The 16,389-nt window shown below is 41.5% G+C and overlaps 2 protein-coding genes across 8 annotated transcripts in view; both read right to left on the reverse strand.

The window, feature by feature from the left end:
* Positions 1 to 1,821, reverse strand: part of fam133b (family with sequence similarity 133 member B) — a 52,740-nt gene extending 50,919 nt beyond the window's left edge. For both annotated transcript variants that reach the window (XR_010020726.1, XM_063069434.1), the window contains exon 1: positions 1,691 to 1,821. Coding sequence is in view for 1 of the 2 variants with exons in the window: in XM_063069434.1 (XP_062925504.1) it covers positions 1,691 to 1,714 (24 nt within the window). In the remaining variant the exon portion in view is untranslated. The remainder of the gene's footprint in view (positions 1 to 1,690) is intronic.
* A 7,143-nt stretch (positions 1,822 to 8,964) lies between these two features.
* cdk6 (cyclin dependent kinase 6) overlaps positions 8,965 to 16,389 on the reverse strand; it is a 99,228-nt gene continuing 91,803 nt past the window's right edge. For all 6 annotated transcript variants that reach the window (XM_063069440.1, XM_063069438.1, XM_063069436.1 and 3 more), the window contains exon 8: positions 8,965 to 16,315. In XM_063069440.1, coding sequence (XP_062925510.1) covers positions 16,169 to 16,315 — 147 coding nt within the window. In that variant the 3' untranslated portion in view covers positions 8,965 to 16,168. The remainder of the gene's footprint in view (positions 16,316 to 16,389) is intronic.

The following is a 16,389-nucleotide window of genomic DNA, read 5'->3' on the forward strand; positions in this document are numbered from 1 at the left end:
ACGTGAAAGCACAGAGGAACACCTGGAGAAATTTCTGAAACGCCCGTTCGCTGCTGTCGTTACTGCGCGGTCGGGAATCTTTCAGAGGGAAGGCCTCAAAATCCCCGGCCTTGCCTGCTTTTGGCGACCGAGAAAGAGGTCAAATCGTTCAGACAGAGATGGCGCTCAGTACTCGGTGTCGGAGAGGTGATCAGAGCTCGAAGTTTTCAGATGACTCAGAGTTGGATTGTGGTCGGCATGGCAGGGAGAGTTTTTCTTCCTTCTCCCGTCTGCGTGAGATGTGGGACATTTGAGAGACTTTGAACTTTACTGTGCTCATGGACTTCTTCATCAAGTTACGGTATTGTTATACTGTTATAATTATGTGGTTTTGTCAGTTTTTTCAGTCTTGGTTTGACCTGTGTTTTGTGATATCACACCGGAGGAAATAATGTATCATTTCTTAATGCATGCATTACTAAATGACAATAAAAGAGGACTATGTGTCTTCATAATATAAAAAAAGCACTTGTGAGCATTCTAGCTAGCTGCATCACTGTCTGGTATGGAGGTTCTACTGCACAGGATCGAAGTGAGCCGCAGAGCATTGTAAAATTAGTCAGTTCCATCATGGGCACTAGCCTCTTTAGTATCAAAGGTATCTTCAAGGAGTGGTACCTCAGAAAAGCAGCTCCAATGTCAAGGACCTCCATGACCGACAGCATGTCCTCTTCTCATTGCTACCATCAGGAAGGAGGTACCGAAGTTGAAGGCACAAATGCAGAGATTCAGGAACAGCGTCTTCCCCTCTGCCATCCTATTTCTAAATGGACACTGAACCCATGAACACTACCTCAGTATTTTTTATTTCTGTTTTTGCACTACTTAACAATATATACTTCATGTAATTCAGTTTTTTCCTAAATTTATCATGTACTGCTGCTGCAAAGTTAACAAATTTCACGACATATGCTAGTGATATTAAACTTGATTCTCATTCAAAAGCCTGATGATTGAGGGGTAATAACTATTCCTGAACCTGGTGGTGTAGGACCTGAGGCTTCTGTACCTCCTTCCTGATGGTAGCTGCGAGAAGACAGCATGTCCTGGGTGGTAATCAACACTTTATTCTTGCTCTTACTAACTCTTCCTTCAGTTAGTCCTGACGAAGGGTCTCGGCCTGAAACGTCGACTGTACCTCTTCCTACAGATGTTGCCTGGCCTGCTGCGTTCACCAGCAACTTTGATATGTGTTTCTGCATTATGTTGCTTTTTTTTTAACCTGTACTATTGCATCAATACACTGTGTAATGAATTGATCTGTATGGATGACACCTAAAACAAAGTTCTTCACTCTAACTCGGTAAATCTGACAATAAATTTAGCAATCTACTGTAATTTAGCAGAACCTTCAAATCATTGCCGCCAGAGGTGCGCAGAGACCAGTCTCAACGCCCAGTCCGTGGATCCACTGAACATAAAACCTGACAATCAGGGAGACAGTCCTGCCGGGAGAAGACTGACCGGATTATTTGCAGAATGACAGTCTCAACCGAAGGGCGCAGGAGATGCCGTGGACTGAAGCTGAGGCCGAGGAGCGGAGGGGGGCTCGAAGCTGTAGGCCCGGGTCTTCCTCACACCGCGGTAGCTCAGCGCTCAGCACGGAACTCGGCCGTCACGTCAGCTGCCAGGAAGGGAAGGAGATACTCACCACTCGATTATCCCGTTTCCCCATGGTCCCGGCCTAACGCCGCCACCACCGCCTGAACTCCCCCCGGCTCGGATCGACGCGCCTGCGCGAACCAAGCGCATCTCCTTCAAAGGGAACCGCCTGTCAGCCCAGGCTCCCTACTGCGCCTGCGCTACAGCGTCCACACGCCTGGCGTCACTTGCTGCTGTCCGCTCCCCTCAAAGTTCGCACGTATGACGTCGCCTGACGCTAGCCCCTGCCGCATCCGCACGTGTGACGTCTCTCTATCCGGCACTAGCGCCAGCCGCATCCGCACGTGTGACGTCCTCCGCCTGCCGCGAGCTACCACGCGTCCGCATGTGTGACGTCACTGTCGCCGCCGGTTCCTCTCATGCGACGTCACTCGTCCGGCGGCGGGAAAACGCGGCGTCCGGTTTGCTCCAAAGTCTCTGAGCTGCTGTTCGCACGGTTCGCTGCCACAACCCCTAAACTGTGATATTCTGCAGTAAGAGAACATTGCAAGGACATAAATTACAAATCACATTCATAGTGCAAACACGCGTCCTTTGTAGTTGCACTTACATGCTGTCATAGGAACAGGCCCTCTGAAGTAATAACGCTGCGGAATTTAAAATCATTACACAGTTCATTGAAGTAGGACATGGTAAAATAATAACAGACTGCAGAATAAAGTATTGCAGTACAATTAACAGTGCAGGTTGACAATAGAATATAAGATGGTGCGGTGATCTGGACATTACTAACTCCCACAGACCCAGATGATCCTGTGATTTCAGTCTGAGGTGACTTGCTAGCAGCCTTCATGAGAATGAAACCACCACAAAAAGCATCTGGCGCAGACGTGGTGCCTGGCCGAGTACTGAAGACCTGTGCTGATCAACTGGCTGGGGTGCTCACTGAGATCTTTAACCTCTCACTTTGGCAATCTGAGGTACCCACCTGCTTCAAGCAGGCTTCAGTTATACCAGTGCCTAAGAAGAATATGGAAGCCAGCCTTAATGACCGTCACCATCCAGTAGCACTTATCCACAGTGATGAAGTGTTTTGAGAGGATAGCAATGAAAGATATCAACTTCTGCCTGAGAAGTGACTTAGATGAACTCCAATTTACCTACCGCCAGAACAGGTCCACAGCAGATGCTATTTCATTGGCACATCACTCAATCCTGGAACAACTGGAGAGTGACGATGCATACATCAGGATGCTCTTCATTGCTCCAGATCAAAGTTCAAAGTAAAATTACTATTAAAGCACAGATACAGGCCACCATCTACTGCCCTGAGATTCATTTTTGCAGACATTCACAGTAGAACAAAGAACTTCAATAGTGTCAGTGAGAAACTACACACAAAGATGGACAACCAGTGAGCAAAGGCAGACTGTGTGCGTACAGACAAAAGCAAATAATAATAACAAATAACAGCAAAAAATGATAAAATAATAAATAATGTTGAAAACATGAGTATAGAATTCTTAAACGTGAACCCTCTGGGTCTGAGGCCTGATAGTTGTGGGGTAACAACTGTTCCTAAACCTGGTTTTGTGTGTGTGTGTGAGAGAGAGTGTGAGTGTGAGAGGGATTATATATATTCTATACTACATATATATATATATATATATATATGGTACATTATACACCATACATTGTACAATGTACATTGAGATACTCAAACCACCCAGTCTAGCACCAATGATCATTCCATGGTCAAAGTCACCTAGATCAAATTTCTTCCCCATTCTGATGTTTGGTCTGAACAACAACTAAACTTCGTGACCATCTCTGCATGTCACATGACTGGCCGGTTAGATATCTGGATTAACAAGCAGGTGAAGAGATGTACCTAACAAAGTGGCCATTCAGTCCAGTTGTATGCATTTGTGAAGTAAGTGATGTAGTTAGACAATCTACTGATGTTATCAGATATTTGTATTATTGAAACACCATGTAGAATAATCTCCTCCCTGCTGCAGTTAGAGTAAACATCCTCCTTCACACCTCTGTGTTTCGAATGAATGGAAATAGCCAGAACGGCTGCAGCACCGAGCCCAATGATGCTGCCTGACCTCCTGAGTTCCCTGCAGCATTTTGTGTGTGTCACAGTATAGCTTTTCTTCCTATCTATACAATTGTCAAAGGCAACAAGAAAGGTTAAAAAAAAGTTCGTACATTATGAACTCTGTGGATTCTCTGTGGGCACAAACAAAAATGTTCGAAGACATGTAGCCTTGAAAGTTGAGCTGTACACCATCAGCCCCATGAGAGAGATCAAAGGAGGCCAGCAAAACCTCAATTATCCAAATTTCCTCACAATACCGTGGCAGTCCATCCTCACACTGGATAACTATAGAATGATACAGGTACTTATCCAAATTTCTTTTATTATTGCAATCGAACCCACATGCACCACCTTTTCTGACAGTTCATTCCACACTCACCCACCCACCACACTCAACCTATGACCTCTTCTTCTAGTCTCACCCAACCTCAGTGGAGAATGCCTACTCGCATTTACCATATCTATACTCTGCATAATTTTGTATACCTCTCTCAAAATCTCCCTCTTATTTTCCCTCACTCCAGGGAATAAAGTCCAGGGAAAACTTACTGGAGTTCTTTGAGGATATAATGAGCACATTGGATAGAAGGGAACAGATGGACGTTATTCACTTCGATTTCCAGAAGGTGTTCGATAAGGTGCCGCATAGAAGACTTCTCTATAAGGATGCATAGAGTTGGGGTGATGTATTAGCATGGATAGAGGATTTGTTAACTAATAGAAAGCAGAGAGTTGGGATACATGGGTGCTATGCTGGGTGGCAATCAGTGGTGAGTGGTGTGCTGTGGGGGTCGGTGCTGGGCCCACAACTGTTAACGATATATATTAACGATCTGGAAGAGAGAACTAAGTGTAGTGTATCTAAGTTTGCTGATGATGCTAAATTGAATGGAAAAGCAAAGTGTCCAGAAGATACAGAGAGTCTGCAGAGAGATATAGATAGGTTAAGTGAGTGGGCAAGGATCTGGCAGGTGGAGTACAAAGTTGGTAAATGTGAGGTCATCCACTTCGGAAGGAAAAATGAAAGAGCAGGTTATTACGTAATTGGTAAAAATTGCAGCATGCTGCTGTGCAGAGGGACTTGGGAGTGTTTGTGCATGAATCAAAAAAGGTTGGTGTGCAGGTGCAGCAGGCTATCAAGAAGGCAAATGGAGTGTTGGCCTTCATTGCTAGAGGGATTGAATTTAAGAGCAGGGAGGTTATGCTGCAACTGTACAGGGTACTGGTGAGGCTGCATCTGGAGTACTGTGTGCAGTTCTGGTCTCCTTACTTGAGGAAGGATATACTGGCTTTGGAGGTGGTGCAGAGGAAGTTCACCAGGTTGATTCTAGAGATAAGGAGGTTAGATATGAGGAGAGATGGAGTTGCCTGGGACTGTACTTGCTGAAATTCAGAAGAATGACAGATCTTATAGAAACATCAGAATCAGAATCAGGTTTATTATCACCGGCATGTGTTGTGAAATTTGTTAATTTAGCAGCAGCAGTTCAATGCAATACATAATATCGAAGGAAAAGGTAATAAATAAATAAGTATATCTATTAAGGTATATGTATATTGAATAGATTAAAAATCATGCAAAAACAGAAATATTATATATTTTTAAAAAAGAGGTAGTGTCCATGGATTCAGTGTCCATCTAGGAATTGGATAGCAGAGGGGAAGAAGCTGTTCCTGAATCACTGAGTGTGTGTCTTCAGGCTTCTGTTCCTCCTACCTGATGGTAACAGTGAGAAAAGGGCATGCCCTGGGTGCTGGAGGTCCTTAATAATGGATGCTGCCTTTTTGAGACACCGCTCCTTGAAGCCGTCCTGGGTACTTTGTAGTCTGGTACCCAAGATGGAGCTAATGAAATTTACAACCTCCTGCAGCTTCTGTTGGTCTTGTGCAGTAGCCACCCTCCTCCCCCATACCATACAGTAATGCAGCCTGTCAGAATGCTCTCCACAGTACATCAATATTAGTTTTTGAGTGTATTTGTTGACTTACCAAATCTCTTCAAACTCCTAATGAAGTATAGCTGCTGTCTTGCCTTCTTTATAACTACATCGATATGTTGGGACCAGGTTAGATCCTCAGAGGTCTTGACACCCAGGAACTTGAAACTGCTCACTCTCTCCACTTCTGATCCCTCTATGAGGATTGGTATGTGTTCCTTCATCTTACCCTTCATGAAGTCCACAATTAGCTCTTTCGTCTTACTGATGTTGAGTGCGAGGTTTTTCCAGTGACACCACTCCACTGGTTGGTACATATATCTCACTCCTGTATGCCCTCTCATCACCACCTAAGATTCTACCAACATCATCAAATTTATAGATGGTATTTGAGCTATGCCTAGCCACATAGTCATGGGTATAGAGAGTAGAGCAGTGGGCTAAGCACACATCCCTGAGGTGCACAAGCGTTGATTGACAGCGAGGGAGAGGTATTATCACCAATCCGCACAGACTGTGGTCTTTCGGTTGGGAAGTCAAGGATCCAATTACAGAGGGAGGTATAGAGACCCAGGTTCTGCAACTTCTCAATCAGGATTGTGGGAATGACAGTATTAAATGCTGAGCTATAGTCGATGAACAGCATCCTGACGTAGGTGTTTGTGTTGTCCAGGTGGTCTAAAGCTGTGTGAAGAGCTACTGAGATTGCATCTGCCGTTGACATATTGTGATGATAGACAAATTGCAATGGGTCCAGGTCCTTGCTGAGGCAGGAGTTCAGTATAGTTGTGACCAACGTCTCAAAGCATTTCATCACTGTCGATGTGAGTGCTACTGGGCGATAGTTATTAAGGCATCCCACATTATTCTTCTTGGGCACTGGTATAATTATTGCCTTTTTGAAGCAAGTGGGAACTTCCACCTGTAGCAGTGAGAAGTTGAAAATGTCCTTGAATAATCCCACCAGTTGGTTGGCACAAGTTTTCAGAGCCTTACCAGGTAATCTGCCGGGGTCTTCCGCCTTGCGAGGGCTCACTCTCTTTAGAGACAGCCTAACATTGGCCTCCGAGACCGAGATCATGTTAAGTTATGAAAGGGATAGGTAAGATAGAGGAAGGAAAGTTGTTTCCACACAGGTGAGACTAAAACTATGGAACATAGCCTCAAAATTTGGGGGAGTAGATTTGGGATGGATATGAGGAGGAACTGCTGGTGAATCTGTGGAATTCTCTGCCCAATGAAGCAGTGGATGCTGCATCAGTAGAAATATTTAAGACAAGGTTGGATAGATTTTTGCATAGTAGGGGAATTAAGGGTTATGGAGAAAAGGCAAGTAGGTGGAGATGAGTCCATGGACAGATCAGCCATGATCTTATTGAATGGCGGAGCAGGCTCTCAGGGCCAGATGGCCGACTTCTGCTCCCATTTCTTATGTTCTTATAGAACATAGAAAATATATAGCACATTACTGGCCCTTCAGCCCACAATGTTGTGCCGACCATGCAACCTACTCTAGAAACTGCCTAGAATTTCCCTACCGCATAACCCTCTGTTTTTCTAAGCTCCATGTATCGATCTAAAAGGCTGCTAAAAGACCCTATTGTATCCACCTCCACTGCTGCCGCCAGCAGTGCATTACTCACCCACCACTCTTTGCTGAAAAATGTACCTCTGACATCCCCCTTGTACCTACTGCCAAGCTCCTTAAAACTATGCCCCTTGTGTTAGACATTTCAGCCCTGGGAAGAGCCTTTGTCTATCCACACAATCAATGCCTCTCATCATCTTATACACTTTTATCAGGCTTACACACATACTTCCTGTAATGAAGTGACCAGAACTGAACATAGTACTCCAACTGGGGTCTAACTCAGGTCTTATATAGCTGTGACATTACCTCACGGCTCTTGAACTCAATCCCATGGTTGATGAAGGCCAACACACCATACGCCTTCTTAACAACACTGTCAACCTGCGCAGCAGCTTTGAGTGTCCTAGGGACATGGACCCCAAGATCTCTCTGATCAAACACTGCCAAAAGTCTTACCAATATTATATTCTGTCTTCAAATTTGACCTACTGAAATGAACCACTTCACACACTTATCTGGGTTGAACTGCCACTTCTCAGCCCAATTCTGCATCCTATCAATGTCACGCTGCAACCTCTGACACCTCCAGACTATCAACAACACCCCCAACTTGTGTGTCATCAGTAAACTTACTAACCCACCCTTCTACTTCCTCACCCAGGTCATTTATAAAAATCACAAAAGAGGAGGGGTCCCAGAACAGATCCCTGCAGAACACCACTGGTCACTGACCTCCATGCAGAATATGAACAATCTACAACCACTCTTTGCCTTCTGTGGGCAAGCCAATTCTGGATCCACACAGCAAGGTCTCCTTGGATCCTATGTCTCATTGTTTCTGAATGAGCCTCGCATGGTGAACTTTATCAAAAGCCTTACAGAGTACATATCCACTTATGTTCTAACTTATTCAACCTGCAACAAGAGAAAACCTGCGGATGCTGGAAATCCGAGCAACACTTTTTTTCCACGGATGCTGCTCGGTCTGTATTTTGTGTGTGTTGCCCTTAACTCAAAGTCCTGCATAATTTTCCAGCTGGGCTCAACATATTTCTTAGCACTTGCCGCAGCTGCATTGCGCCTTCCCTTTTAGTGAGGCAAACTGGCTTCAAGTAGCCCTTGTTCATGTTACTGACCCTCTGGAAAGGCATGGTAGCGAAGAGTAAGTTATCAGAACTGTCAGCATTCATAGACCAGAATATAAAAGCAACAATGTAATGCTGAGGCTTTCTCAGGTAGTGGTCAGACTGCACTTGTTTTGGGCCCCTTATCTAAGAAGGGATGTGCTGGCATTGGAGAGGAATTTCACGAGAACGTTCCAGGGAGTGAAAGGTTTAACATATGAGGAGTGTTTGATGGCTCTGTGCCTGTACTAAATGAAGCTTATAAGAGGGTGGTCGTATTGAAACCTATTGAATGTTGAAAGTGGAGGTTGACAGCCATGATAGAATGATGGAGCAGAATCGATGGGCCAAATGGCCTAATTCTGCCCCCGTGGTGCATGGTCTTTAACCTCATTGCTTAATAGTTAATTCATGTAGATATTTCTGAATGGGAGTTCTGGGGAGAAGGCAGGAAAATGGGGGTGAGAGGGATAATAAATCAGCTGTGATAGAATGGTGAAAGCCTGCTGGAAATTCAAAAACACACACTTACACAGTATTTTACATACTACAGATGTATTTATTTCCAAAATGTAAAGACATTGTGGCTAAGAACAGTTCAAGCTAAAATAAAACACAAAATGCAGACAGTAAAACTCCACCTAACACAAGCAACACCAGCATTGGTGAAATCTCGCCAATGTGTTCCCTAGTTTAACACTTTCTAAACAGTAGACCCTGGCAAGGCATAACATTAGCAGCAAACATGAATCAGGAATGCTCTACGTAGAAAGCAATGACAACTAATTATTATAAATATGAAAACATTTTTAATCTAAAAATTTTTTTGGCATCAAACTAAGGCAACGAAACCAGTCACACAGGTACCTACACCTATAAATATTATTCGATGCAAAATAAAATTTTAAGAGGCTAACTGTTGCAATTTAATTTAAATTGTATGATGGAAATGTGTTCATACACAGGTATGGACATAAAAAACACAATTGGTTTAAAAAGTCACATAAAATAGGACAAGACTTCACAAGTATACACGATCGGAGTTGGAGAAGCACGTAGGAATTTATTTAGGCATGAATCAAGACAGCATCTCATTAGTTCACCCTAAGAATCTTCTCCTGTCTGCTCTAGGAATGTGAAGTTTCTTCGCACTGACCGCAGATTTTTCGAAGATGCCAGTACGGGAGGGCAGTGCTGGTTACCATCCCATCAGACACGTTGGCCTTTCAGCCCATAAACTATATTGAACTACTTACAAAACGTTACTAAACATGAGCAGCTTATACATCAAGCAGCAAAGAGCCAAGATTCTACTTTATCTTCACCCTTATAATTTGTTTCTATGCTGGTACACTTAAGGGATTATTGATTATTATGTGCACAGTCATCGTTGTGTGGGGTTTTTGTGGTTCTATTGTGTTTCTTTGCTTTGTAGCTGTCTGTAAGTAGGTGAGCAAGGTGGTATAACTGTCCATACTTTGATAATAATTGTACTGTGACCTTTCAACATGGTTCATGGTTTTCTTCGGTCCATTGGCTTTCAGAAAAAATCTGTTGTAATTGACTAAATGTAGACAGAAGATCCTTATCCTGCAGGATTATGTTAGCAATAAAATTCAAAGTTCATGTGGAAATCTTACAGGGACCCACTGTATGCATATGTAGATGAGGTATCCAGAAGAAAATGTATCTTACATGAAAGCTGGTTGAATACACATGTAAAATCTGAAGTGCAGTAATATTTGGTCAGGTTAACCAACTCCAGATTACCTTTAAGATTTAGTACGTCACAGAACATTTCAGCTTTAATGCTCAAGTTGTATCACTACAAACTGCATGAACTAAGGGGTGAAACAAAATATCTACAGGCTCATAAATAAAAAAAATAAGCAAGCTGTTGAGGGAAGTCACTAAGGGAAATCCACAGTAAGACAGACAAAATGCCGGAGGAACACAGCAGGTCAGGCTTTAGAGAGGGATAAACAGTCAAATTTCGGCTGAGGCCCTTCAGCATGACCAGGTACAGTATCCATGTGATGAGGGGTCACGGCTCTAACAGTTCTTTCCCTCCATAAATGGTGCCTGGTTTACTGGGCTCCTCCAAGTGCGTGTGCACACGTGTGTTACAATCTGCAGACGTGAACGTGCTTTTCGTAAAGTTTCTAACAGAGTGATCAATTTGAGCCCAAGGTAAACTATATGTTATGGCATATTACAACAAATCAATTTGTCACTAAAACAGTAACGTATAAAAAGTATAAACTGCCATTGTAGGTTTAACTAGGAGAACTCTTGTTGCAACCTTACGTTATCTACGCAAACAAAGGCGGCTCTGAATGTTATGTACTCTGCAACACTCTAGAAGTTGTACAATAAACACGCGGCGGACTTCATCCTTTCTAACTAACCAGGTACCACTCAAGTAGCAAATCGTCAAAGCATTCCTTGACTTCAGGTAACATACCCTTGTAAACTGTTAGACTGATGTTTCTTGATGGTCTTAGCAATGCCCCAAAGATCACAAATAAAAAGGTTTGAATAAATATATGGAACAATGTAATTTAAATAAGAACTTGCTTTAAGACGGCTCTCTATCCAGGTTGTCATGGGGAGGTTAAGCATTATGCTAACCATGATGATACCACACAGTCCCACAAAAAAATTATTTATTAACTAATCTATCTAACAGCTGTAAATGGGTGCAGTTTGGCAGTAATTCTGACCGCAATCAGTGCGATTATGATACATAAATAGCCCATTTTATGGCGGGGTTGGCTTTGGACGGAGTTATCTTTATTGGGAGAACCTGATTTATGCCCAAGTTTGATACCAGTAAACAGCAGAAACACCAGCAGTTCATTTTTAGTGTGCACAGGCAGCGACAACTGTTCACACATGAATTTTGCAACACTGGAAACCCTGCGGAAGGCACAAAATGCTGGAGGAGCTCGGCAGGCCAGGCAGCATCTACAGAGAGGTATAAACAGTGCACATTTTGAGCCAAGAACCATCCCCCCATCAGGGCACATGAATGAAGGGTCTCAGCTCTAAACGTGGACTGTTTACTCCTCTCCATCATCAGTTCTGTTGCCTAACTTGCTGAGCAAATGCACGGCAGCCTGGACAATAGCATATGGCTGTTCTTATGAATTTAACATGTAATACATAGCAGTCTGGAGGATAGAGTAAAGAAAGACATTTAAATGCAGTGATATTGCCCTAGATCTGGTGTAGTTTTGATTGAAAATCTAAAGTCTATGCTTATTATCACGAGATGATAATAAGATGCGGACACCTAATGAGATTTCCTTGGTGGCCGTGCATTATCTCTTTAAATGCTTGCACCAAGTCTAAGCAGCTTTACTGTGTTTATAATTTTGTTGGTAATGTGATGATTTTGATAAGCAGAATTCTAGCAAATTTCCTGCTTTTCCAATCCAGGGAAAGAGATTTTAACTGCAGGGCCTCACACCGTGATTGAAATGTTTCAACTACTCTTACAGCACCATTGAACCATCTGGTAAAATTATTTGAAGGCTCGATTTATTAATCATGAGAGTAGCACACAATGCAACACTTCCAATTCGAACCCTTGTCAAACTTTCTGTCCTTAATCTTATATTGCAGCCCACTCAAACAGAAACACACAGAGCTATGATGCATTACCATGAACAATTACAGTTCAGATCATATCTTGGCTCACTTCACTAAGTTCAATTAAACAGTAATGTCCAATAGTTTAATCGACTTTTAGTTTTGTAAAGTACAAAATCTAGACCTGGATATTATCAAACAACTTCAAACACCCCATTGCATAATTTAAAATATTCTTCCTTTGGTAATGTTGAATTTAAAAATGTTAACCATTCTTCTTTTTTTGCAAATGGAATTTGCATTATTTATCAGTTTCTGTCTGCCAGTTCTGCCATTGTCATTAACGACCATCATTCACTTTTTCCCCAGATGCCTTGAACTCATTGGTTCCTGTAATGCCTAAGGACTTAATTCTCATTTCCACACAAATGAATCTCAAGGTATTATTTACGTGTATTGATAATAAATTTTCAGCTCTCACACAATTTCTGCACCTTTCCTGTTCATACACCTTGTTTTGTTTAAACGCCCCTTCGCGCTTTTCTTCTCTCACATTCCCTCTTTGTCTTTTTCTCAGTCCTAAATAACAAATGGTGTGTGGCGCTGCACATCGTACTTCTGAAAGTTTGATCATTAATTGTGTTTTCCTGTTAGTCCGAGATTTAACAGACAAGGAAAACAACTCTTATTATTTTAACCAAGTGGGTCCTTAGCTGTGAGATAAAAAATGAACAGCTCTAACTAATCTTTCTGGCTCTTGTTTCTAGAATAAATTGGCTTTCATATATATACTGCTCCTTGCCTTTAACATTTTGGAAATATCACCTATTGGAGAGAGGAAAAAAAACCAAAACAACAGCTTTACACTTCAGTTTCACCTAACATTGATCTTAAATGAATTAACATAAATGTTTCACAGAAGTTGTAATGGCTGAAGTACAGCTAGGAGAATCACCACGGAGAGTTTCGCACAGCACGGAAATATCAAACTTCACAAGCCTTAGAAATAATAGTTTCAACTTGCATTTTGTTGCATTATTCCCAATTCAAAGTATAATTGTATAAACATAAACTTTTAAAAGAAAGAGCACACTACTGTTACTTAAACAAGTGATGGTTTATTATCTGCTTGTCTCTTTTTGTTGAACTCTCTGTCTCTCCAATTCTGGTCACTGCTAGAGACACCAAAATATGGCGATCATTTTATTTTAAATCAAATTACATCCAAAATGCACAAATATGAAGTTTTTGAAACTAAAAATCTACCTCAGCCTGAGGGCTGTCTTGAAATATTAAAAAAAAATTCTCTAAAACCAGGGTTCCCAAGCACCTGGGATCCACGGACCCTTGCTGGAAGGTTTCGAACCATGGCATTGAAAACGGTCGGGAGCCCCGGTCCAATTGGAAATGTATCGCATAGACATTGTTTACAAACAGCATGTCCGAAAGGGTAGGACATTAACTTAATACTTTTAAGACAGATGTATTTTGTGGAAAATGTTTACATATTGGTGAATGATTTTCAGTTGTATGGATATATATACACACACACATATATATATATATATATATACACACACACACTTACTTAAGTCAGAGAGATGTTACTTCATCGATACTGAACTCTATCCTAAATATATTTCAGTCAATATCACATCTATTTTATCTGTCACTAAAGCACCGTAACTAATCATACAATGTGATTATATATAGTTCCCTTGTAATAACAAATTGCGTTACCGAGTATCAGTCTGGTGTTTGCAATGAAAAAAGTGTGTGGTTTTATAGTTCACCATTATAATGGAGGGAATCCCTCTGAAATTTCTGGAATAGGCACACGTACAATGAAATGAGGAAATTCTGATCTAGCTGTCAGTGATCCGCTGTTTCTGTAAAGGGCCTAATTGGTATAATTCATAGAAATCAGTAAATCGGTGAAATTTTCAGACACTTTCCAACCACTGACACCTTAACAAAAAACGTGGAAAAATTAAAAACTCTGTTGCTCAAAGAGCAGCACGGTCATTAAACATGCATTCAGCCGCTTAAAAAAAAGCCCATCTTTTTCTGTGGATCAAAAGTGTATTTTCTCTGGATTGTCACTCCCTTCCCAGTTAATTATTTTAATATTTCATACTTTGAAAAATAATTTTAAAAATTATTTTCTTTCTAAGTAGTCTATTTCAGATATTTCAGTTTCTAAATTATCTAAATGTTAATATCACCGTTGGTGTGATGGCGTGAACACATTACTGGTGTCGAATGGTAGACACCCCTACAAGATGGTGCCTGGCTGTACTGCCATTGGGCAGGGTGAAATCCTGACCACAGAGGGTGTTGTATCTTTCAAAGTAAGCTCCACTTCACCGCTGACCACAACATTTGAGCCAATCTCACCAACAATTATGTAAACTGCGGGGTTTCAAGGATAATAAATGCAACTTAATTATATGCACCATTTCACTTCCACATGGTTTGTGACTCTGCCAGAGGCAGTCCCAAACCTGGCTGGAGACGAGGGTTGGGCACAGGGCTAGCAACCCCATTCCGCAAAAACCCAAAGCTACAGAAAGACCAAAGGGCTTAGGGTTCGAGAGACCTCATCCTTGGAAGAGGAAGAATGTTTGATGGGCTATACCCTCAAAGTCTATATCTTCAAAGTACTATCAGCAGCCCAACTAAAGCTATCCATCAGTGATAAAATAGCAACGTCTGTCTTAAAAAAAAAATAGTTATTTGCTACAATTTGAGACCAGAGATATCCTAATCTGAAAACAAGTTGCTGGGGCACAGTATAAACCCAGTAATGCTGGAATTATCTGGAAGATTAGACAATACGTAGGGAGAGAAACAGATTCAAGATCATCCTGGTGATATCAAACTGTGTCCCCCTTTCATATACGCTTACTGTTCTCCTGAGTACTTCCAGCATCTTCATTTTCACAATTTACTTTCTCTCCAGATATGTACATAAAAATGGAAGAACGCAAATCTGCGACAAACAGGTTTGCCCTCCACTAGAGTGACAGTAAGAAAATATTAGGCATTCAATTCTATCACGTTGCAATTATCATTGCAAACAGTGATGCTACTTAACAATTAATTAATAAGTTTGCAGCTTCACTTGGAAAGATGCACATCCAGTATCCAGTTTTCCACAAGCAAACTCGATATGCCGGCAGTGTGAACTGGGTAAAAACACTCATACATTTACAGACAAAATTTTAATTCTTCAACTGCAGGTTTTTATATGAAGGTGGTGAATATCAAGCCTGTTTCAAGTTCAATGAACTTCATGAATTAATTTGAAAATAGATTGGGTCACCTTCAATTGATCACCTGGTGCTAGAAGTGTTCTAAATGGGCACTTAATGTTTTGTAAGCACGAGACAGGAGAAGTGTTGCAATGCTGTAAGTTTGCAGAGCATCTTCCATACATAAGCTGTCTCACTTTGCAAAGAAATATTTTGATATGTGTTAAGATTTTGATAACTCCAGGGAGTTAAATTTTTGTTAGCAGATATCGCCCTTCTGTTGACACAATTATTTAAAAAATACCATTGATAAGCAACAATAACAGAAAAGTAGTCCTGAATTTTATAGTTTTCTTTCAAGAAAATGCGATGCATTTTAAAAAAAATAACTTCCAAAATGTCTTCTTCCCAATAATGCCACAAAGCGACCTCCTTCAATGGATTTTGCAACTTCTTGCCAATTTGGTTGATATTGAAGATTCACAGTATCAGGAACCGTGGCTGAAGTTGTCCATTTCACTTGTTCAAAAAACATTCGTCAGTTAGCAAACTCAACAACATTTTGATTTACTGGTTGAAACCTGGCCTTAGCAGCTGGGTACATAAAAGAGTTAGCAGGTCTGGCAGTGATTGTATTTGGTGTTCCAGTTCACCGTTGCAGCATTCCACATTCAGGTAACATTTGCAGCATTTAATTATGTCCAGGATTATCCAGAAGTGAAGGTGGAGACGTGAGGGACGGTGGCAGAAACCGCAACAGTTCTTGCATTGTTTCAAAAATACTACTATGGGGCATTAAGTCAAGAAAGCACAAGTTAGAGACGTTTCAAAAGCAGCATATGGAGGAGATATTGCTGTATTGCAAAACATTTCACTTGTCAAGTAATCCTCTCAGGAACAAAACAAAACTCTTGAGAACGTTAAGCTGTGTTCACTTCAGAAGAAGGCTGGTTAGGAGATAGAGACACGTTCTGACTCTCAGTATGTTTCTCGTGGTCCATAAAATACTGGTGGGACAGTGCATTGAAAGCAGATATTCTCTTTTCTGGATTAAAAGTTAGGAATTTCTGTAGATCAAAAACCACAGGCAACACGTTAGAAATATATCTTGATGAACATTGGCTGAAGTTTCGCTCGAACT

The sequence above is a fragment of the Mobula hypostoma genome, chromosome 17, assembly GCF_963921235.1.
Source record: "Mobula hypostoma chromosome 17, sMobHyp1.1, whole genome shotgun sequence".
NCBI classification, from domain to species: domain Eukaryota; kingdom Metazoa; phylum Chordata; class Chondrichthyes; order Myliobatiformes; family Myliobatidae; genus Mobula; species Mobula hypostoma.